Source organism: Condylura cristata, unplaced genomic scaffold (genome assembly GCF_000260355.1).
Source record: "Condylura cristata isolate star-nosed mole 26May11 unplaced genomic scaffold, ConCri1.0 scaffold00008, whole genome shotgun sequence".
Lineage (NCBI taxonomy): Eukaryota > Metazoa > Chordata > Mammalia > Eulipotyphla > Talpidae > Condylura > Condylura cristata.
Genome location: NW_004567109.1, coordinates 56261990 through 56287206, shown reverse-complemented (window position 1 = coordinate 56287206; position 25217 = coordinate 56261990). Strand labels below are relative to the sequence as shown.

General features: G+C 39.1%; 1 protein-coding gene across 2 annotated transcripts in view; it reads left to right on the top strand.

Annotated features, from left to right (window-relative positions):
- The window catches only part of SLIT3 (slit homolog 3 (Drosophila)), a 580975-nt gene that overhangs the window by 38581 nt on the left and 517177 nt on the right, over positions 1-25217 (top strand). For both annotated transcript variants that reach the window (XM_004679197.2, XM_004679196.2), the window contains exons 2-3: positions 5607-5678; positions 11852-11923. In XM_004679197.2, the coding sequence (XP_004679254.1) occupies positions 5607-5678; positions 11852-11923 (144 nt within the window). The remainder of the gene's footprint in view (positions 1-5606; positions 5679-11851; positions 11924-25217) is intronic.

Genomic DNA, 25217 nt, shown 5'->3' with positions numbered 1-25217 from the left:
AGGGAGCGTGGAAATGATGGTTCATACAGAGACCTTGTTACCTTGGTGGAGACCAAAGGTAGAGCTAGCTGGTGACCTCTCAAGGAGGGAACCAGGAGTATACAGCTCCTGCTTTGCTGTTCTCTCTTCCTCCCATCTTCTACTCACCTCAAAGAGAATAACAGGGTCATAGGAGTCAGCCCTGTAGTGCTGTCCCATTCAGGTCAGCCTCTCTGGGTGGAAAAAAAATGGGGACCAAATGATTAAATTGAGTCTAAAGCCCCTTACCAACTGTTCTGGTTTGGTTAGAACACTCCGTTGCTGGTGGTAAACCAGGGGTCAGGCTAGGTGTGATACATCTTAATCCTGACCCCCTCTTGCCCCTTTCCTGAGTAGGGTGACCTAAATCCCATTGGGAGATCTTGAACATGAGTACATCACATCTTTTGAAGCTTTGTTCTAGAGCTGGCTGCCCTTGTACTAAGACACTTCACTTCTCTGTGATTCCTACCATGGTCGTCACACACTCCCTTCCCATTTCCTCCTGGAGGTCTTCTCCCTGGCTCCTACTCATACAGCTCTCTCAAACCTCTGCCTACTCCCCAAGAATCTAGACCACATCTCTTAGCATTTAATTTTACATGTCCTTATGTTACTCTAGTCTACCTTCCCAACTAAACTCCACACTCTCTGAGGTCAAGGATCAAGCTGTATTTTTTATTTAAAGTTCTTGGTCTTGACCACCTCAAATAGAACTACAGATCTCAAATTTGTCAGGACTTCAGAGGTTTTGTAGTTCAGCCTCCTGCCCATCAGGAGGTGTCTCGTTCAGAGTGAATTAACTGCCTATCTTCTGGTGTACCCCTGTAATCGGAAACCACTGTGTTGAGAGGCAGCCCTGGCCAGCACATTTCATGTTGAGACCATCATGCCTTCTAGCCTGACGTCTGGAGGACAGCACTTCAACTGTACTTTTGCAGGGCTAGTCCATGAAGTCTGGTCTAACTGCTGATATGTTCTGTAACTCTGTATGTTAGGTAGACGCCCAGTTATTGGATATGGAGGGAAACTTAACCACTTCAAATGTGGTTGAGAAAGTACTTTTTCATACCCTTTAGCTTACAGGAATCTAGTAGTCCTGTAGAGCTAATATTTTTGGCTATATTTTCCAAAAGTCTCAACAACAATGCCAACAACTGGGTCTCAGTCCTATCTAGGGGCTTTCCCAGTTGCCACACAACTAAGAAGTAAGAGGAAGTGGAGACTTAAGTCCACGTCTTCTAGGTTACAGTCGAAGCTCTTCTTTCCACACTGTGCTGCTTCACTGGGGGTGTTTTTTATTCCTCCCTCTTCCCAGATGTATCACTGAAAAAAGAAAATTTTGCAGGAATGCTGCAGAATGAATCAAAAGAAGGGTATGAATAGACATGTGTGAAGAAGGGGACAGCAAGCCTGCCCTAGAACATATCTGTTTCATTTTTTCCAAAGTTGTTCTGAATTAATCTTCCTTCCCCGCCCCATCCAAGGTGTCAAACAGATGTGAAAAGACCACAAAGCTTCAAGTCACAGCATTGGTTTATGATTCATTGATTCAAGGGGAAAACTAATGCAGCCAACCATGTGATTTCTGTTTATGGAGGCAACATGGTCAGTGATGAGCAACATGGCAGAAACCAGATCTGGGTAAAAACAGCAACAAAGTGGTTCCCTCTGGAGTTTGCAGAGGAGCTCAGCACTCAACTGGCCCAGACCTCCATGAGAGCTAGGAGAGGAAATAGGCCATCTTGGCTAGAGTGGGACACAGGGAAATCACAAGGAGTAACCCTTGGTTTTCAAGAAATTGTTCTAGGTTATATTTATTTGTTCATTTACTCACTTATTTTTCCTTCAGTCAGTAGTTAAACTGATGCAGTAGAAAGTGCATAGACTGGTTCTAGGTAGGCAGCATGATCTGGTCATTAGTAGTCAGGCCTCCACATTCAGAGAGCCCCAGTGTGAAAACCCCAGTCTTGTCACTTGCTGCTTATGTGACCTCATGGCATGTAATTTTATTGGTGAAGTCTAAGTTTGCGTGGAGGTAGGGGATATTAAATAGCAACTTCCTTGAGAAAAAAAGGATAATAATAAGACCTACTATATAGGATTTCTGTCTGGATTAGAGAGCACAGATATGAAGACTGCAGCTCTATGCCTGGTGTAAGGTTTGAACCCAACACGGCACTCACATTAATGTTCTCTCTCACAGGTTTTGTGAGCAGGAATTCTATGGTGGTTCAGCTTGGTGACCTGGCTTAGTTTCATCTAAGTTGTAGCTAGGGCTGGCATCTCAGAAGTACCTGCTTTTTTTGCCTAACATCTAGGCTGGAGAGAGTCTCAAGGCCAGGTGTCAAACAATAGGGACTCTTCAGTGACCTTTCTTCCCCTTACCTCTCTCTCCCTAGTCCCCTCACAGTATCTTACTAGTGGAGGTGTTAGGTCTATCCAAGTATCTTATTGACCTCATCTAATCCAGCCTCAGACCTGCCATAATCCCATTTATGACTTTGGTATCACAAAGTCCTTCTCAGATTCATGGAGAAGGGACATGGACTCCACCTTTGAGATGGATCAAGTAAACCACTGGCAAACTGCTTCAGAGCCACCCACCTCCCTACCCCAACTGCAGCTTCTGTCATGGCTTCCCCAACTAGGATTGTCCCCATGGGGTCATGCCTGCTGATGACCAGAACTCTCACCAGGTTGAGAGGTGCTGATTCCCTAGAGGCTAAAAGTGAAGGTGGAGAGATCTCCGTAACGGTGCAGAGGATGCTGGACTGGGATGTTGGGGTACAGGGGATTGTACAGCCTTGTCTCAATTATCCCTGCAAATAGCCAAGCATATCTGGAGCCTGGCCTTTGTGCTCCCCACCATCTGAGCTCTGCGAGCAGGAGGTTACCTAAATACAAGGAAGCTCAGAGAAATCAATTATGTTTCTGAGACTCACAAAGCTATGTGTGGGTGAGGGGTGGAACTATGATTTAGACCTTTCCCTGTCTCTTCTCAGTCATGTGCTCCCTGACCTTCTCCTTGGTAGTGTGTATGTTGGGGGTAAGGGGCAGGCAGCCAGACCTCTCTTCCCTTGTCTCCACACACAGATACCAGGAAACTGGGTGTTATAGAACTGCCTTGAGGGAAAAGTGGGAGGAGATGGCTGTTCTTGGTGCTGCCGCACTATTGGCCAGCCACAAAATGTGCCCCTATTTTCACCTACCAGGAGAGAGCACACTAGTGGAGATTCTTGGGGATCCCAGGACTCATCTCTCAGTACAGAGTTAGGGGTGGGGCAGTCAGCTGCTCTTGGTGCACTGAAATTTCAGAGTGGAGGCGGTGGGGGGAGGGGAGATGCAGTTCAACTAATTATAGTAATAATAGCGGCATGATTGAGTATTTAACAAGGGCTGGATAAGCGCTGTATATTCATCATCTCATTTAACCCTCATAAAAGTGTCATCCTCATTTTGGAGATGAAGAAACTGAGCCTCGAGATGAAGTGAACTGCCCTAAGGTCACTAGTAAGTGTCAGGCAGGACTGCTTGTCTGTGGAACTCAGCCTCCCCACAGTACTCACCTCAGCCGCACCGAACATCTACAGCCTTTCAGCAGCACCTTTTGTGCCCCTTCACATAATAAATATTAATTGAAAATATTGGTACCGCAGCCACAGGCACAAGCTGCTGAGCCACCATGCTGTGTTGTGGTAATTAAACCCTTCATTGCATTGTCATATTCGAGGTTGTCAGAGTCCCTCCCTGGGGAGGCAGAGGTAGGATGAATGCTGTAGTGGCTCATGTGCACCCACAGATTCCAGTCTGCTCTGGTGTCTAATCCTTGTGGGGGCAACTCCTCTTGCTTTCCCAGTGGAATTCTTCTTACTTTCCCCACACCAAGAGTCAGCCCAGCCTAGGCAATTGTAATACTGTGTCTCTCCATCATAATTTGGTTGTCTATTTGATATAGTAGAAAATATAGTAGAAAGGGAGGTGACTTCCGGGTGAAGTAACTCAAACACTCACCTGATTTCTGTATTATTTCCCATACGGACTGTGATCCCGCCTCAACTTTGATTTTTTTCCCCCTCATATAATGTATTAGAAATAAAATGTTTTCCTTTTTCTTTTACTTAACTCACATGTTTTTCTGAGGCATAGTTGCAGGATCGTAACCATGGGGCCTGACTAGGAAAAGAAGTAGTAAATATTTGGATAGAGATCCATCATTGGGAATATGGCCTCTTAGTACTTTAATGTGCTGATGGAAAACAAAGCCAACTTACAGACACCTTATTGATACTCCAACAGCCCAAACGCTGAAAAGTTTCTTATAAGGGAGGCACGGTTCATAGGAATTAATCTATTATTAAGAATGGTAGCATTATTCACTGTTCCTTTTTTTTTTAATCCAGATTTCGTAAGATAATTTTAGAGAACATTGGCTATTTATACTTTGCTTAAGCGTTCATTCTTTTTCTCTCTCAAATTTTATTGATTTGTCAGTCATTTATATAACTGTCATTTTGGAAACACAGTTTCACCTCTCCAGAGCTGCACATAACTTCATTCACCCTCCACCACAGGCCCAGAGCCAGTACCCAAGCCCCACCTTTCCCCCTTCTCAACTTTGGTTTTCTCTGTCCTGGCTTTCTCCCACCCAGGTGGCCTCCTTCTTTCCAACACCAAGACTACCCTAATGCTTTCAGTTCTTCCATAGTAAGTTCTTCTCTTTGGATCCCTTGCCAGGAGCTTAAACTGAGAAATTGTGGCAGGAGTAATCCATGCAGTGGTCTTTCCTTAATGTATAAGAGTAACAAAGTTACCTCAACACTAGCTCACACTTACACTATGTTATGGTGGGCTAAGGATCTAAATGAGATACGATCTTTTCCCTAACTGAGTTTGCAAACTAGTTGGAAAATGGATAGTAGGTAGATAGAATCCAAAGTCTGTGAAGATTACTTTTGTTTCCAGTAAGAAAATATTCAACTGAAATTAGTCTAAGCCAACATATAAGGCAGATGGGACAGATTAACTATTCCATTTCATGTAATTTCAAAATACTGAGGTACATGACTTCAGGCATGGGTGGATTCAGGTACTCATAGGATTGCACCAGCACTAGCTCTTCTTGGTGACAAGATGACTTTTGGCAATGTTCGGCAACTTAGAAATATATAGAGAGAAAGAGACTGGGAACTGAAGTCATGTACACATTCCTGAAACAATTACTGTCGTCAGAGGAAGAGTTTATTTCACTTATAAGCCTGATCTGGATTATATGTTCATCCTTGGCAGTAGAAAGAGAGGTCAGCACTCTTGTGTGACATGATCTTGAAGGAGGGGAGCTTCTAAAGAAAGTTTTGTTACCTGAAGAAGGGACAGCAAAAGCCAGGTCAGCATAACAGAACTCTACCATATACAAATGAATACTTCACTCTATACAGTGTCCTTAAGGCTCACTGGGCATGCTACAAGGTATCATTAGTCAGTAGACTTGACTTCTACGTGATGTCCTTCCTGCCGAGGTGAGCCTGGGTTGACTAGATCTTAAGGCTAACGACAAAAGTCTGACCTGAATTTTCTCTTCATTTCAGTGATCTGGACAGAAATAATATCACAAGGATCACCAAGATGGACTTTGCTGGACTCAAGAACCTCCGAGTCTTGTAAGTAACATACTCCTTTCCAATGCACCTTCATTTTCAGCTTTGTGAAAATGTTCCCTTGACCTAATATCACTCATATCACACCACCAAGCACTAGACAATAGGAATTCACTGTTTTTCGGCAGAAAGTCCTTCATTAATGTATCCAAGTTTTCACAGGTGTCTCGTTCTGTGTCTCAATGCTGCTGGTCTGGCTAGATGGATGGAAGAAGTCAGTTCCAGAGACAGGGAAAACAGAAGGCTATCCATGAATAAATCAACATGTCCAGCTTGTAGGGTGACAACAATGTCAGGTTGACTAACCATGCTTCCCTTCTATAGAGATTATAATTTCTTCTCCAGTTTGTGCATTAAAAGAGCAATCAGGACCACAGTTGTTTATCTTGTTGCTTAATGGAGAGAAGAAGAGGAGGGAGGGAGAGTCAGACTGGGTCAGAGCCCACAGCTGTGCAGACAGGTAGTAGATTTGACATAGGCATTGGTAGTATGATAGAGTGAGGAAAACCAGGTCACACAGCTAAATACTGAGCACTTTCACCCATCCCGAAGCCTGTGAATGGTAAGAAGCTGCTCAGGTGTTTGTTGACAAGTCTCTAATATTTAGGGATTCAAGAAAGGAGCAATTGACTCCTTTTTCCTTCTTTACTCAGAAGTCAATTTTGACCCTTGAATGAGGCTTCAGACCGGAGTCAGCCTGAATGATTGGTCACTACTGTTTTGGTGCTTATTTTATCATACAATCTTGTCTGCACATCGTTACCATTAATAGCTGCTCAAGTCTTGGGATCTGAAACCACTCCTTTCTTTTTAGCAATCGTCCTTGATAATATGATGAATTTTATTTTTCTAGGGACAAGAAATACCAGGTTCTGTTCCTGAGTCAGAATGAACCTACCACGTGTCTTTGGGCAAAAGACTGTACTTTATTCAAAGTCTCAGTTTCCTTATCTATAAAATAAGGATTGAATAGCCTCCTATTTTGCTTATGCTACTAGAACAAAATAATCACAGATGTGGGAGCTTCCACAATAGAAAGCTATTCTCACTGGTGTGGTGGGGAGGGGCGCTCAGAAGACCGAAATCAAGATGTGGGCAGGGTTGGTTGCTTCAGAGGGCTGTGAGGTCAGGATGTAGTCCAGCTCTCTTTTCCTCTTAGTGGTTTTCTGATACTTGGTGGTTGTCTTTTCCCTTGGAGTTTTCCAGTTGTCATCATGCTATGCGTATCAGTCCAAACTTCCCTCTTTTATAAGGATACCAGTCATAGGGACTAGATCCATTCTAATGACCCCATTTTAACTTGATTATCTCAGTAAAGATCCAATCTCCAAATAAAATCTAGTTATCATAGACAGATGATTAGGATGCCAATATGTAGGGACAGAGGGTATAATTCAATCCATGGCAGCCAGAGTCCATCTAACTCTTACAGCTACACATATAATGTTTTATGGTTTTAATATTTCACAAGCAGTCAACTTGTCAAGTGTTACTTATATAACATTGTTTTTCTGATTGAGTTATAGATAATGGTAATGATGAAGACAACTAAATGTGTGTGTAAACACACATATATGTATATGTATATATGTATGTATATGTGTATATATAGTACTTTCCATAGACCAAGCTCTTTGTGGCATAGTAGAAACAAAGAGGTGGGCATAAATAGGAACCCAAGTATGCCTAGAGGAGACATGCCCATATAGGTTCAGCAGACCCAGATCCCCAAAGCAGATTGCTAAAGTAGAACCCAGAATATATGCTTTCTAACCTCCCTGCAGTGCCACGATTCTGCATTACAGAAAGCTTAGAAAACCAAGGCAGTACTAGTCTATACATTGCTCAGAGCAGTGCCTATATGCAGATGGCTTCCTGAGGTTCCCTGAGCATCTGAATGCTGGGCCTCCAGCTGGCAGTGTTTGCCTGTGTGTTCTCTTCTAGCCATCCTCAAAGGGAAGACGCTCCTCTCCACCAAGTCTTTCTTTTATCCTAAGCATTCCTATGTCTGTAAAGTGGTTGGCTTCTCTGACAAGGTCTGGGAACTCAGAACTGATACTGGGGCAAGAGTGGGGGATTCCAACTCCCAGGTTTAGGGCCATTTTTGTTGAAGAGATACAGGCAGACAAATCTGATTCTGGCCATGTGTCACTTTCAAAAACAGTGAGCACTTAGCTTCTCTATTTTTTCCCACTTCTTCCCCCTGTATTTGTGAGAGATTTCCTTTCATACAAGTCAGAAATTTTACCTAATGCTTCATTTTCTAACAAAGTCAAAAATAACCCTTTGATTCACTTACCATTACATCAGAAAGACTAATAAAAATTCCAATTCCCATATCAGCTCTCTGCAAATAGAAAGTTTAAAATAGTCACAAAAGATCATATTAATATCCTCTGGTTTATAACATTCCTTGACTACAGTTTATCTTTTCAGTTAATTAGGACATTCTTAGTTTGATAAGCAATGCCAAAGCCCTTACCCTCTAACCCCCAACTCCAGAGATGCTTTTAATATACTGTGTTTCATTGTCTCCCTTATCAACTCAAGGACAATCCCATTCAAGTGGCCTTTTACTACTGTGAAAAAATCTGTTGGATGGGATGGCTGACGTGATTTCTAATATGTACATCAATTAATCAATAAATAAATTGTGTGTGTGTGTGTGTGTGTGTGTGTTGAAACCGTATTTTCCCTCAATCTATTCTTTTCAATTGAGTAACCTAGACAACTATCTTTTCTGAAAAGCTTTCATTACACCTTGGTGCATTCCTTAAATCTGTTTCTTATTTACATTTAATAGTGAAGCCAGAAAAAACTCAGTCGTCTTGAATAATTTGAGCTTGCCACACATTTCCATGCAGAACTGTTCATACAGTGCAGGTGAATGGAGAAAGTAGATAAAATGGCGATTGGGGAACTTCTTGCCTCATCCAGAAGCAATTTTCCCTAAATAAACTGCATTCAAGAAGAAGATATAAGAATTTCCTATAGCAATTCTTTCTCCCATAGGCTGGAAGCAGGAATAGGTCTCTTCTGGTGGTATCAATTATATTCTCTTTCTTAGTAGTCTTTTGCAAGAACTCTGCAATGCCCACAATGTGGGAAGCAGCTTTATCCCAAATGGGGTTAATAAAAGAGTTAAACTCCACCCCAGTCATCATCACATGGGAACAATTTCCGATTCTGATCCAGTGTTAAAACTAAGAAAAAACACACACACACATACACACACAATGCCAAAAGAATGGCAAATGAACACAGCCTGTGTTCCTCTAACTCAGAACAGACTCAGTCAGGGACAGCCCTTCTGAGCATCTAGCCTTCCTGGACCCCCTGTTCTCCTGCCTCTGGTGAATGCAATCAGAGTGATAACCCAGTGACTTAAGCACAAACTCCTGAGTTGCATCTCAACTTAAAAGTTTGTATGGCTTTTAATGAATATATTCAGTGCTCATTCATTTCATTCACTCTTTTATTTATTTATCACATTGGTTACTTTTTTGAGCTTTTAAAATCTAGCTACTGGGCTGGACTGTGAGAGATCTAGGATGTAGATCTAGAGGGGGCCCTAAACACTTTACCAGTCAGGATCCCAGCCAGAAAGAGATGACACTCACATAGAACAAATGAGGAGAGCTAAGTAAAGAATTATTTATAAAGGTGTGGGTAATGTTAAGAGAAACCAAGAAGACATGGTGGCTTTCCTTGTGGCCAGTTAAACAGGGAGTCACAGCTGCCTTCTGAGCCTCAACAGGCAGTGGGAGGCTCAGTGGTTCTCCCGCTGAGCAAAGGTACAGTTGCCAGACATGTCATCTTCGGTAGAGTCAACTTGAAGTGACTTGGTAGGGAGGAAGGTGGGAAAAATCTTCCAACTATTTTTTTTTTCCTAGCCTTGATCTATTGGCAACCCTTTGGGTGGACCCGACAGGAAACCAGAGTCAAAAGAAGCTGAAAGAAGTCTTGATGTAGCCAGGAAAAGTTATCTTCCATGGCCTGAGCAAAGTAGAGAGGGGCAGACATCAAATGCGTTTTTATTTGCATTTTTCCTACTCTACTTTCTGAAAGAAACGGGTCATATTAGATGAATTTGTATAGAACCGAGAAATCCATCACAGGATGTTGGAGTTGGACCATTCCAGAAACCCAGAGGAATGTGACTCTCAGCTACCCTAGTGTTGCCCCTTGTTATAATTGGGATGTAATGGCCACAAGCTCTGTGATGGATGGATTGATAATAAAACCCCAGCTGAACAAACCCCTAGTCACTAAGACTGAACTGGTCTCCTGTTTAGCAGGGTGTGCTGTGAGAATCTATTAGCATTCCAAAACCCTCCTTGCCATATGGTAGTGAAAAAGGAAGAGAAGGAAGGAAAAGGACATTTATTAAGCTTCTAATTGTACTCCAAATCCTGAGCTAGAAAACTTACATGCTTTGCTCCATTTTTTTCCTGTATAGGAAATAATGTTTTATTTGCCCTATTTAAAAAATGAGGAAACTCAGGCTCAAAGAGGTAGACTAGAAGCCATGGATCACACAATCAGTTCATGAGAAAACAGGCAGGGGATTCTATCATAGATATGGCATGTTCACCGAACAGGGAGTGAAGGTCTGCCCTAACTAGCTGTGGGACTTCCTACAAAGGATTTCTCCTGGAGTGACTGTCTTGACTTCTCTGCTGTATGGTGTCTACATCTGTTAGTGAGGAGCTTCTAGGGACCAGAAGTGGATGAGGACTGTGGCAAACTGGAGTTCCAAGTGGCTGACCCATACTCAGTTCTTACCAAGTGCTGATTCATGTAGATTTTTCACGAGAAATTCCTCATGTGCTTTTGTGTGTAAAATACACACACACACACACACACACACACACCAAAAAGACCTTAAGTCTTTAAAAAAAAAAAAAGATAAACATCACTGAACCTAAGCAAAATAAAGATAAACATCACTGAACCTAAGCAAAATACAACTCTGCTTGTCTGTTCTAGACTACCTTTGTGATTGATATAAAATCAATATGTGCCATGAATGAAGGTCCTCTTTAGTGTTTCATTTCTTCAGTAAACCTTTCCTAGAAGGCTGCTCTGTTAGGCCACTGTATTCCATCTGGGAGTATGATGATGAATGAAAATTCCTGACCTCTTGGTCCTTAGGCCTCCTGTGGAAGATGGTCTTGAACATTAAGCTGAGGGCTGCAGTATCAAATCAAGAAGTCCAGGAAAAAAGGAGTCACTCCTGTCTATCTAGGAATCATTTAGAAATGAAGTTCATGAAGCCTCCCCAGGACTACCCATTCTTTCCTACAAGTGCTCCATGGCTTCTCTTCTTCCCTAGTCCAGAGGCACCCATGGCCCTTCCTAAAGGTTGTCTTCCATAGAAATAGCCTTCCACCACACTGCATACCTGCTAAATCCCCACTGAGCCACCAGGGTCAGTCCAGTGAAGCTGTACCTTCCTCTCTCCCAGTCTCTACCAGCCAGCCAGCTAATCCATTTAAGATGCCTTTTTTTTTTTTTTTTTAAGGTTGGGAAACAAATGCTTCATTGTATGCTCAATTCTTAGGGTATGCCACACGCATGAATCAAACTCACCTAAACAGAGTGCTTAGGTTTTTTAATCACATGTGGGAAGCCCATGACAGGGAGACCTAGCTTTTGTGAGATTCACCCTCAAGGCAGCAGCAGCCAGGTCCAGGGCATGTGGGTTCCTGACACTGCCATTTGTCCAATAAGAGTTTTTTACCTTTTCGCTGAGGTGACCCAGAGACAGAGTGCGTGGAAAAGGCCCTTTTCAATGAAGTATTTTTGAATCCTTGGAGGAGGGAGCTCTGAGGGAATAGATGCTGAATATATGTGTGGTTTTTATAAAAAGAAGCTTTTACCTCTTCCTTTTCTGTGCAACATCCTGCAGTGCTTGGGGGGACATTTGCTGAGAACATTCTTAAAATAGAGGCATGGAAACCAATCTGTCAGGTAGAAGTGTGCAGGCGGCAGAACCCTGGTTACCGTGACACCAAGCTGGGATGTGAGTTATCTTGTCCCGTTAGACTGATCCTGGTTGGAGGCCCCAGAGGGTTGCAGGAGGGGCAGAGAGCCATGCCTGAATAGCCTGAAGCCTATCATATGGATCCCCGAGCCCCACTTGTCCTTGACCATTGCTGCTTTTGTGGTTCTAGGCATCTGGAAGACAACCAAGTCAGCGTCATCGAGAGAGGTGCCTTCCAGGATCTGAAGCAGCTGGAGCGATTGTAAGTACAGCACTGTCTCCTTCTTTTCTTAAAAAGTCTTTTTTTTTTTACCCCCTCTGCAAGTAGGCCTCATTGTGACCTTGCAAAAAAAAAAATAAATAAAAATTAAAAGTCTCCAATGTTTAATAAAATGTTTGCTGTTATGTTTAAAGCACATGAGATGCATGTTAAGATGACGCTGAGATCCATTTAACTCTTTTTTTAAACTCTTTTTGGAAAAAAAAAAAAAGATGATAGAATTGGTATCTGAGACTTGTTTTTCTTCTCCCCAGCCTTGCTCTCTCTCGGTATCTGTTTGTGGGGCTTGTTTTCCACTAAGTCTCTGGCTCCCTTTCCTGGGAAGAAGGAAGCTGTACTTAGCCTTGTCATGGAGCCACTTCTCACAAACCCTCTACATGAGCTCCAGGCTCCTTCCTCAGTCCCTGTCCTCCCCACACTCTCTCTGCCCAGTTCTTGTTCTCATGGGAGAGGAAGGACAGCGAGTGGGTGAAGCCTGTGGCGTGCCTGCTTCTCCTATGAGTGAGCATCAGCCTGTGTCAGGAAGCCCACACATTTCCACGAGAGAATGCATTGCCAGGAGTTTAAAAATAGGCCAGTGTTCTGACTCTGTCAGAGAGGGAGAGGAAAAGGGGTGGGGATGGGAGATGGATGGAGTCTCCATTTGTGCTGCTGATTAGTGCTTTTGCAGAAAATTTTCAGGTCTCTTTGATGAGGGGATTGCTAGTATGGTTAAGTGGGTAAGCTTCACCTTACCTCGGTTAATCACAGCTGGCAGCTCTCAACATCTGGATATTTGCTTTCTGCCCGCTGAGTGGGGATTGTCCCCAGGAGCACTCAGTCATGCTGGTGGGCGGCTCTCTCCTGCTTCTCTCTGAATCTGGGCTGACCTGCCATGCAGCCTCCTTCCAGTGCAGCCTGGAGATGGGGCTGTACCAGCTCCCCTCTCCCCCCCACCCCTCCCCCACTCTAAAGGGTGGTACTCTGCCTCTGCCTGCCTTGTGCTGAAACCTCATCTACAGAGCTGGGCTTCGGCAAAGTGGGGACTGCTTGCCATCAACTTGTTACCATGATCTGACATCTCCCCCAGTAGAATCACTATATTGGGGGCAACACAGGAATGGGAAGGGGTACTATCCAGCAGAATCCTTTACTCCCCTGTCATGTGAACCCTCAGTAGTTGCTGTTCTTTTGGGTCAAAAGTCACCCTATGTTGTTCTACTTTGGTGACTTGAAACTTGACATTTTATTTCCTTTAAGGGAAAATAGGTATAAAAATTGAATGTTGTTTGTGTTTACACTTACAAATTATTCACATTTAAATCAAGGGGGAAATGAAGGCATTTGTTGAATGTGCCTCCTTTCTGTGATACTTAATATTTCCACAGAAGAATAAATACAAAGTCCTTTGTAAAAAGGTCTCCTCTTGCTTAGTGTTCTGATTATAAGGGTAAATAAATTCCCAGTTCATTAATTTCATGATTGTTGGGAGGGAACTAATTGAGTAGCTTGGACATGCTAGGAACTATGCCAGTGTTTTATAGCCTATCTGTTATTTTATCCCCACAAAATTCCTGTGAGGTGTTATTACCCTCATTTTGTAAATGAAGAAACAGAGACCCAGGGAGGTGAAGCCAAAGATTGTCAGGGGAGCCAAGATTCAGAGCCACATCTGTCTGACATCAAAGCCCACATCCTCTTATACTTCTGGGCTACAGACATTGGATGAAGTGTGAGCTTTAGCAATGGCCCTGCAAATAGCCTCTCACATACCCATTTAACTCCAGGGAATATTAGTGAAATATTCTGGCACAAGGCCCTTTTCTTTGGCTTGGTGAGCACAGCTGAAATAGTGTGCTTGTCTGGGAGCCTGAGGGGATTCCAATTGCAGGGTAAAACTGGCTATCTCTCTACTTTGGCATATTAGGAATGTAATTTTAGCTGCCATACTAGATAAACTCTTAAATCGCATGGCTTAACACAGTGGGAATTTCCTTTTATTCCTATCAAACCCTAGTAAGAGCTCAACTAGCTACTGGGTCTCTCGCCTCTAATAGTAGATTTAGGGACATGGGATCCTGTCATTCTTTGATTCTTCCACCTCTAAGTCTTGGCTTCCAAGGTACCAATATGTCTTCCAACAAGCCAGTGGAAGCAGCATGAATGGTCACACATCTTGACTGTTTCTAATTTAGCTTTTGTTATGCAGTCTATGAACAGACGTGATCTATAAAATGGGAAGATATATTTGCTATTTACTCTTAAATAAGTAGATGGCTGATTATGCCATCTCTGGGCTTCACTCCTGACTTATCCTTTCTATTTGTCTATGTTTAGTAATAGATTAATCTTTGTATGTCACATTCTGAAATACAAGCTGGACATTACTTTGATACTTTGATCATTCATTTCTGGAATGTTTGTGTGTTAAAAATGGTCATTATTGGGTTGATTTCTTGAAGACTTAGGGAGATATCAGGTAATAATTTAGAATTCTGTATTCCATGATAGGATCCCTGCTGCACACTGAATCAGGTACCCCTCTTCTCTGACAATACATGATTGCCCCTGTCACAGCACTCATCACATCACATTATTATTCTCTACTTTCCAGATTGGGCCTTCCCAACACTATGAGTATGTTGAGTTCAGCAAGTGTGTTCTATTTAGCTTTTAATCTCAAAACCTTGCACAGTCATAACAAGTTTCTGTGAAATATTTTATCAAATACCTGGGGTTTTGTTCTATGCCACTGGTTTTGAAAGGGGACCAAAATTCCACCACCCCCCAGAGTGCACTTGGCAACATTGAGAGACATTTTTGTTTCTTGCTCCTGGGGGGATGCTGGTGGTCTGCAGTAAGGCCATGGATGCTGCTAAATATTGTATCCATATAATATACAGGATAGTTTCACAACAGACAGTGAATTATCTGGTCCAAAATGTTAATGGTGCTAAGATTGAAAAATTCTCCTCTTTACTTATTATGCATCAGATTGCATGTTAGAAACAACATATGCCTTCTTGCTTAACCTATACAATATTTTGAGGTTACAATGACAATGTTCTTGATGTGATAAAATAAAACAAAATTCAAAGCATTGCCTCTGAACCGTAGTTTCTAAATATGTTTGTTCTAAAATCTAATTCAACTACATCTTTCTTATAGCTTCTAGGAAATAGGATAGAAGAACAAGTTCAGTGAAACCAAGAAAAAACAAATTTTGAGGGTAGCCATTCTACAAGATAACTGCTGTGGTTTCTTCAAAACTTCAGTGTCATGAAGGAGGTGGGAGTTGATTGTTCTAGATTAAAGGAAGCTTAGGATAAATATAGTAACATAAAATTGGGAGAGTTAATGGAGTTAAAATGTTATAAAATCCTTGAGTTATCTACAAAGTGAAAAGTATGCGTATGTCTATTGCCTTATTAAATCAAGAATGTATGTTATAATCTATAGGAAAGACACTAAAAAGAGTAGTTTAAAAAATATAGTAACATAGGGAGAGGCATAGAATAGAGGGAGTACAAAATTATGTGATTAGTTCAAATGAGGGACAAAAGAAAATAAAATGCAATGTAGAAAAATGACACAAAAACAAAGAGTGAGGTGATGCATTTACATACAAACATACCATAGTTATTTTATGTGTAAATGGATTAGTCCCCCAGTTAAAAAATACAGATTACCAGAGTGGATTTAAAAAAAAAAAAACTGACTAAAGAAAAAATTTTTATACTTCTTACAAAATAAATAGACATTAAAACAAGTAATAGAGAGAAGTTTAAAAGAAAGTGACACCATGAAAACACTAACCAAAAGAAGGTTGGTCTAACTCAGTTACTACTAGATAAAATAGACTTGGTAAAAAAATTGGAAACAAAGAGAACTACTCATAATTACAAAGGAGTAAATACACCAAGAATGTACAGCAAATCTGTTTGTATGTATCCGTAACTGAAAATACATTAAATATTGACAGAACTAAATGGATATCAAGTTGATGAGCATAGCTGAGATACTACTCTTGCTTTTGATAGAAAAAGCAAACAAAATTATTAGTAATAGGCCCTCCCTGGTGGCGCAGCGGGTTAAAGCACAGCACTAAGAAGCTAAAGCCACTTCCACATGAGTTCATTCCCTCCTGCCCCGGAGGTGACCACATGGCGTGGCAGACCTCTCCTGACCTGCCCGCTGCTCCCCTCAGCAGTGTACTTCGTTGATCTGCCTGTTCTGCTCCCCACTCTGTCTCTGGCGAAGCCTCTCACCTCCCCTGAGCCTCTGGCCTGTACTCCAGTTCTGTATGTGCAAATAAATAAATCTTAAAAAAAGAAAACTTAAAAAAAATTAATTAATTTAAAAATTACTAGTAATAATACATACTATCTTAATGACAGATTATGCAAACTTGATCAAACTGTTATGCAAAGAACACTGTAATCAACAACTGTAGAATAAACATCCTTTTCAAGTATATATGGAACTTTTATCAGATACTGCTCAAGAAAGTAATCTCAACAAATACAAAGAATTGAAATCATGTGGAGTATTTTCTTTTATCACAGCAAAAATATACAAGAAGTTAATATGAAAACAACAAGTGGGAAATTTCAGATTTTTTGGAAATTGAGTAAATACTTTTAAATTACTTCTGAGTTAAAGCTCTAATCAGAGGAAATTGGAAAGATTTTCTAAATGAAAACTGAATTTTCTGATGGTAATAAAAGCAGAATATATCATCATATATGTATGGCTTGCAGCCAAAGCCATAATCAAAGGAAAGTGTATAGCCTTTAAGCTGTATTATTCAACTTATTATATGTTATGCATAGTATTCATTTTTTTAAGCTAAAATCTTGATTAAACTATCCTTCTTGTGAAACTAAAGAAGAAACACCAAAGTAAAATAAAGGAAATAATTAGGAGCAGAATTGAAAGCTACATAATAGAAAATTTTAAAAAGTGAAACTTTTCTTCTTGAAACCATCAATGCAGTTATAAAAGCTTGACTAATCAGAAAACGAAAGGAAGACCAAATTACCTCTAAGAGGAATAAAAAGTGGGGCACAACATTGAATTTCACAAAGATTGAAAATATACTAACAGTTGATTTAATCACCTTAATTCACTGATTTTAAACATCAAATAAGGTAGAAAACCAAAATAGCAAAGGGTAGTGTATATAGTCCTATATCTAATAAAGAAATTAAATCTTTAACTGAAACATCCCACCAGGAACATCTAGTTTTCAGATGGCTTCATCAGTAAATTTTACAAAGCTTTAAGGAATAAATTTAATACAATACCTTTTAAACATAAATGCATTCTATACAAAAGTGGATATTTATCATTTGAACAGCACAACATTTGTAGCAAAACCCACTAAGGATGTTTCAAGTAAAAAAACCACACATTCCATTAAAGATTATACAAATTCTTAGCAAAATGAATTTGATGATACATGAAAGGGACATATTACACCACTCTTTTAGCTTACTTGAGGAAGGCAAGTTTGGTTTAATAGTTGAAGTCTCCCATATCAGATTAAAGCATGCTGAACAACTATGACAGCAAAACTAAAGACATAAAAATGACTTTACAATAAAATTAGTTGACAGGATATCCCAGGAAACTCCCCATTTTCATCACCCATAAGCAGGTGGGGGACAGCAACTTACATTTATAACACTGCTGTGTTATCTCATATGTGTAGAAGAAAGCAGAGAGAAGCAAATGAAGTTCTTTAGAGCCTAAGAACAGGGAATTGCTTATTTCATATGCAATCATTGGAACAAAATGATCAATATTGGAAAACCTGTCAGAAATGGAAGGACATTCCACTAGCGGAATGTCCTTCCATTTCTGACAGGTTTTCCAATTCATAGTATACATATATATATATATATATATATATATATATATATATATATATATAAAGAAACCATGCTTTGGTAGTTACTAGTAGTACTTGGCATAATCTAAGTCCTATGAACACTTAAATTTAACAAAAGTAGTTTTAGTTTTCAAACAAAGATCTAGTAGTGATGGGGAAAAATAATTTCTGAGTGTGATTCTCAGAACAGGAACCAATAGAAATGAAATGAGACCTTCTTGATGAAAGTGTTAGAAATTGTCAAAAGAGTCAGGTTTTAGAAACTATAATTCATAAGTTTGAAAAATAAGCCAAGCAATTTTGGACTATTGAAGCTAAAAATCTGTCCTGTCATATACCTGTTCCATAAAACTGCATGGAATGTCTTTCATTTATTAAATAAACAACCAGAAAGGATACTGATTGAAACTCTTACAATGTTGTTCTTACTAAAGAAAATAAAAGATTAAGAAGTATGGTATCCTCCCTAGAACAATGAAAATATGTAAAAAAGAGGTACCCTTAAAACAGATGAAAATCATAATAGAATAGTTCAAAACTAGCTACACAAATTTCAGATTTATAAACTATAAATGAAGGACATATATCTGAATTTTAAAAACTCAGAAATTAGATGATTAAAGAAAAAGTAAACCTTGAAAGGGCAGTGAATAACTCAAGAAACAAATTAGAAATCAAATCAGTCATTTCACAATAAATAATGCTAGTATAATAATGAAAAATTTAGAAGGATTGTCTTAATCAACTTTGATATTTATTGTAGAGCTATAGTAATCGATATAGTAAGGTATTGGTGAAACAACAGACATGTAAATTAATGTGATAGAACAGAGGTCTTAGAAATAGACACATTTAAATATAATTAACTGATTTCTAACAAAGATGCAAAGACAATTCAGTGCTGAGAGATTAGCCTTTTCAACAGATTGTGCTGGGACATTTAGATATGAATACATAGGAAGAGAAACCTAGACAATTTAATTAAAAATGGACCACAGTTTTAATTATGAAATTTCTGAAAGGAAGTATAAAGAGAAAAAATATGCATGTTGGGTTTGGGACTGAGTTTTCTGATATAACATCAAAACTATTACCCATAAGAGAAAAAAAGTTGATCATTTGAACTCATCCTGATGGACACCTAACAGTGAAAACAGGCATAGAGATTTTGAACCCTGAAAGTTCAAAATCAAAACATACTTTAATAGTATTATTGTATTTTAAAGGGAGCAAATCTATAAACCTTAAATTTATTGAAAACTTACAAGGAAATGAAAGTCATATTTCCAGCATACTTTGACACCAAAGCCAGAATACTTAGCTGAATAACATTTTAAGGAAATAAACTGTGAACCAGAGATTTCATAAAATATGACTTCAGGCTATTAAGAACATTTCAGAACTCAGACATCATGGTTCTCAATGAGTCCGTCCTTAGGGATTTACCAGAGAACAAATTTCATACAGCCAATAACCTGGAGTGACATTGGTATAAGGACAGAGTCCACACTTCCAAACTCTCTGTGACTGAATGTTGGAATTCCATGTGGCAGTGATGTGCTTGCCATGGTCCTCCATGCTTGCGCTATCCCCCTATATTGGCTAAATAGACAGTACTCTAAGAACTGAAAGGTTGTAGAAACCCAAAATGAAAGAATTCTGGGCCCCTGCTATGTCATGAGCAGGAAACAAACTCCTATTATTTCAAGAATAACAGTGTATTCATCACATTAGCAGAGTTAAAAGAGAAAAGTCATTTCATCTCCACAGATGCAGAGGAAGGTATTTAATAAGTTAAGACTAGTTCATGATTTGAAAGCATGTTAAATGTTAAGAATAAAATGGAACTTCTTTACAAAAACTATAAAACAAACATCATAGTTAAAGATGAAATATTGAAAATGTCTCTCCCAAGAGATCATCAGATCACAATTCCTATGTAGCATTACAGTGGAAATCCTGATCCTGGCAATGATTACAAGGAAAGAAGAAAAAAAGGAGGGAGGGAGGAAAGGAGAGAAGGAGACAAGAAGAGAGGGAATAAAGGAGGAGGAAAGGAAGGGAGAATGGAGAGGTAATGAATAGGTCTAAATATTGAATAGAAGACAAATGTCATTATTTGCAGATTGAGTACTTAGAAAATACAATATAATCTATAGATAAACTCTCGGGATTCCTAAGTGAATTCTTCAGGTCATTGGACACAAGATCAAAAGATCAATATAACAAAAAATCAATATAATATATACCATCAACAAAAGGTTAAGAGAATTTTAAAAATTATATTCACAGGAGCGCACACACATGAAATAACAAGTGCCTAGGAATAAATTTAATGAAAAATAGGTAAGACTACTTAACACAGAAAACAACAAACACTCCCAGGAGAAATAAAGAAGAGTCAACTCTTCATAAAGTTCATGATTGTAAAACTCAGTATCTCGAAGACATAGATTCTGTATAAATTGCTTTATGAATTCAGTGCAATCCTAATGAAAATGCCAATAGGTTGTTTTATATATTCCAAATTGTCTATAGAAGTGCAAATGGCCAACAGGAGTCCAAATAATCTTGAACCCAAATACAGGAAAATACTGGATTTGAAACAAAGGTGACACTTCTGTGAAGCAACTTGGAATGAATTTTATATCTAAGAAATTGTGAGAGTAATTGGATATCCATATGGAAAACAAATTGTCTTATTCCTTCTTTATACCATTCACAAAATGAGTTTTAAGTGGATTGTAGATTTTTACAAGAAAGTTAAATTTATGACACTTTTAAAAAATAGCATAGAATATCTTCATGAATTTGGACTAGTTGATATTTTTTTAAGCAGAACAGAAAGTACTGAACTTTTAAAAGTAGTTAACTTGAGCTACATTAAAATAAACAATTTATATTTATCTAAGTCCATTATTCAGTTAGTGAAAATGCATGTCACAGAATGGTGAGATGTTGGCATTGCATATAACTGACAAAGAACTTAAACTGAGAATATATAAAATAAAGTACTTTTAAATCTATAATAAAAAGGAAACATGGTTATGAGAGAGTTTTGTATAGGCACTTCATTAAAAGGGGCTACCAAAATGGCCAATGATCATATGAAGAGATAGTGTGGGATTTGTCCTCAGAAAAATATAAGGTAAAGTCACAGTTGCATACACAACACATCCATCAGAATGGTTAATACTTGTGTTGATGATGATGTCAAACAGACTACATATATCATTCAGCTGTGGATCTAACTCATGTAGTTACTCTGGAAAAGTCTTTGGCAGTGTCAAATCCAGCTGAAATACATATACCCCTGACACAGCAGTTCCACTCCTGAACGTACACACTAGGCGACATACATAGATGTGTTCATAGCAGCACATTTTGTACTAGCCCCAAACTGCAAACTAATCAAATGCCCATCAACCTGAGAAGAAAATAGATGCTGGCATGCTTATACAGAGGAGTCAGACTGTCAGGAGAGGAAAACAACAACGAAGCTACTGCTACATGTAATAACATGATAAATCTCAGGAACAGAGAAGTCACAAAAGTCAAACATGAAAAAAATGCATAGTACCTGATGTCATTTATATCATCTAGCAGACCTAACCCAGGCTGTTCAAAGTTAAGGTAGTTTTTACTATATAGGGCAGCAAATAGAAGGTGTGTGAAGGAGCTTCTGGGCTAGATTGTGTGTATTTCTAGATTTGGGTAGAGATTTTGTGAATTTGTTCACTGGGTGAAATGCTTCAACCCATACAGTTTGAAGTTTGCAGATTTTTACACATGTTCTAGTTTAAAATTATAATCTATTTTTAAAGACTGCAAACTGTTTAGCAGTCAAATCAAGTATCATGTTCTGGGCCTCCCTGAAGGCCTAGGAGTTAAGTAAGTCTCAGCGCTACACTGCTGGGCGTCTCAGCACCATAATGTTGTGCCCTGGTTCGATCCCTGAGCGGGAGCTAACCCTCATGGTACACCACAACTCTCCTGTCTTACCAGCTGCTCCCCCTAGCACCTTAGCATTGTATTTCAGTAGCTCTGCCTGTACTGCTCCCCTCTCTATCTCTGATAATCCTTTCATCCCCCGCATCTCAGGCCAACACCCCAGGTTTTCCTTGCAAAAATAAATAAAATCTTCAAAAAAAAGGAATCATGACCTAATCATACAGATAAACACTGAAACTGAGTTAAGTTGAAGTCACTGCCAAGCTCACATTTAAATCCAGGACTATCCTGAACTCAGGTGCTAGAAAAGTAAAACAAATCTTCAGGAACTCGGAAAAGATGGAGGTAATATATCACCTAGTTTTCCCCACTTTACAGATCAGGAAACAGACTAGAGATGAATTTGGCTTCCATGAAATGTTAATGCAGCACGCTGTATTTAAGGACTTGAGTTGCCTTGGTGTTAACTCAGTTTTCCACAAAAGAGAACATGAGGCTATGTCCTCAGCTGCAACCCAGAGTGCACATTCACTCTTTAATTAGATGAGAAAGAAATAATTAGATTATGTATTAAATGCATGTGTGTGGCAAGTATGTGTGTGTGTGTGTGTGTGTGTGTGTGTTTTCTTAATTTCTTGCAAGAGTCATTTTGTTTCTGGTAGATAAAACCCTGCTTGTCCTGCCAGCATGAACATGTTATGTTCCTTGAGTTGATCATTTAGAGGCAGGGCCCTGCAACGGCCCATGAATGTGGCTTTTTCTTCATTTAGCTTCATTTGTATCAACATCAAAGACTGATCATTGTTACTGACTCAGAATTATGGACAGGGTTTCCTTTGTAAAGTTATGCCCTGCCTTGTGTATACTTACAATTACTCTAAGTCCATGAAAAAAAAACAAAAACAAAAAACAGTGTCTGTGTGGGTATAAGCTGCCAACACTGAAACACCATTGTTGACAGATTTTTCAGTTGGTTTATATTATTATTTCTAATTTAAAATAAAAACAAAACATGGCATCTCTCAGAATATTTTCTCCATTGGTTTAGGAACTTCAAGACAGACTGAGGAAAGCCATGGAACTAGGGACATATGAGAAAAATCAAAGCTGGAGATTTTCAAGACCAGCTGAATACTCAGGCAGGACTGTTGCCTTTAGTCACACACAAGCCATCCCTGTTTGACTCCATCCCACCAATGTCTTTCTGCTGTGTAGCACTAAAAGAATTTAGTCAGACAATTGTGTTGGATCTAGATGGTGTTGAAAAACTTAGGTCTAAATCTTCAGATTGACATTTGATGGAAGATGGGTCTGCTCCCTCAAAACAAAACTGGGACTATGGGCCTAGTAATATCAGCAGCTTAATCAGATGAGTAGGAAGAAAGTATAGGAAAACCAAAAGGCCTATTGACTCAAATAAGTCCTACACCTACTAGTTATTTGACCTAAGACAGATTAATGAACCTCTCTGAGCCTCAGTAATCTCAGTAAGCATTTATCTGCCACATGGAGTTTGGGGGGAAGTAAAAGCATATTTGCTTAGAATTTAAGATAGTGTCTGGATCATAGTAAATGTTCAATTTTATTGCTGTCTTTGTAGCAAGACTGATAAAAACAACAACAAAAGATGGAATACATGTCCCTAAGGGAACCTTTAAGATAGGCACTTTCAGACATGTTTCTAGCAACTTCCTCTCCCATCCTACCCTGTTACAGTGTAATAATATTTTTTTGTCTTCTGTACTAGGTAGTTTGATTTAACAAGCATTTAATGGGTATCTGCTATGTACTCAGTATGGTGTTAGCACTAGAGTTTTTGAGAAAAAGACAGTGTGGAAGCTTTGACCTCTAGCTACTTACAGCTTACAAGGCATGCAATCATATGGACACAATCTGCTTTCAAAAGAGCAGATATTGAACTTGGGATTCCCTGTACAGAGAAAATTATGGTCTTTTTTGATCAGGTCAGAGAGGAAACATTAGTTGATCTGAGTCTTGAAAATCACATAAGAGTACAAACCGTGGTCACCAGTTTGGCAAAGAATGATCCTTCTGGGGTTATTCAATATGGAGGCAAGAACAGCAAGGGCCATGTTATAAGTTTCCACAGGTTCCTTGATCATATAATTAAGTTAGAGTGAGTGGATGGTAGATACTTAGCCTAATAATTTGGAGATTAAGAACATGGGCTCTACTTACAGATTATGTAATTTTCTTTGATTTCACATGCATGTATTAACTTTATCTTGGGAATTTGTAATTGAAAACTATATTTTATCAACTAAGGAATAAAACATTTACTATCTAGTTAATGTAGTTCAGAATCCTTGATTAGATTATATCATAGCAAGTATCAATATGAGTAGTTGAAATTCTTTGAAAAGACAGGATAGACTTGTAGCAATATGTTACTTGTTAACTGTCACCAATTCTCATTAATTACATTAATAAGACACTAAAACCACAAACCCAAATGCTCAAAAGTAGATGACTGGAATAAGAAGTTGTGGTATATGTACACAATGGACTACTACTCAGCAATCAAAAAAGATAAACTAATGCCATTCACAGCAACATGGATAGAGCTAGAAGGGATTATGCTCAGTAAAATAAACCAGAAGGAAAAAGAGAAAATGCTGGATGGTTTTACTTATAGGAAAAATATAGAGGATCTAAGAAAAAAAATAAACAAACAACTATGAATCAGGGATATTCTGCAGGAGAGGGGGTGGGAAAAGGATCAAAGGGAGTGGGAAGGGCATTAGGGACTATGGAGAAGGTGCATAGGTGGATTGGTTGTGGAACTACACTATCTGTGGGAACTACACCTGAGAAAAGAAAGCACACGTTGTACAAAAATGAACAATTATATAAAGTATAAAAAATAATATATTTAATTTAAAAAAAGAGACACTAAAAGAGAAAAAAGAACATGGACTTTAAAGTGAGGACAGGCCTAGATTTGAACCTGAGTAACTTCACTTTCCAGCCGTAAGATCTTGGGCAAGTTTCCCAATAGCTCTGTGTATCATCTTTAAAGTAGAGAGAAAAAAGAATGATGAAAAAGAATTTACCTTTTAAACAGAGGCTTGTTTCTACAGTTGGCCTGAAAGATAAAAATGGAAGATATTCAGAATTATGGATGATTCCAGTTCCCATAAACAAAATATTTAGGAACCATTTTATAGTTAAAGTATCATTGGTCTTCAGAAAAGAACTAGTGCCTGTTCTACACAGACTCATCCAAAAAATTGAAAAAGAAGGAAAACTACCACAAACATCCTACGAAGCCAACATCACACTAATATCAAAACCTAACAAAGAAAACACAAAAAAAAACTTCAGACCAATCTCCCTAATGAACACTGATGCAAAAATCCTCAACAAAATCTTAGCTAACAGAATCCAACAATGCATTAACAGAATAATACACCACGACCAAGTGGGCTTTAT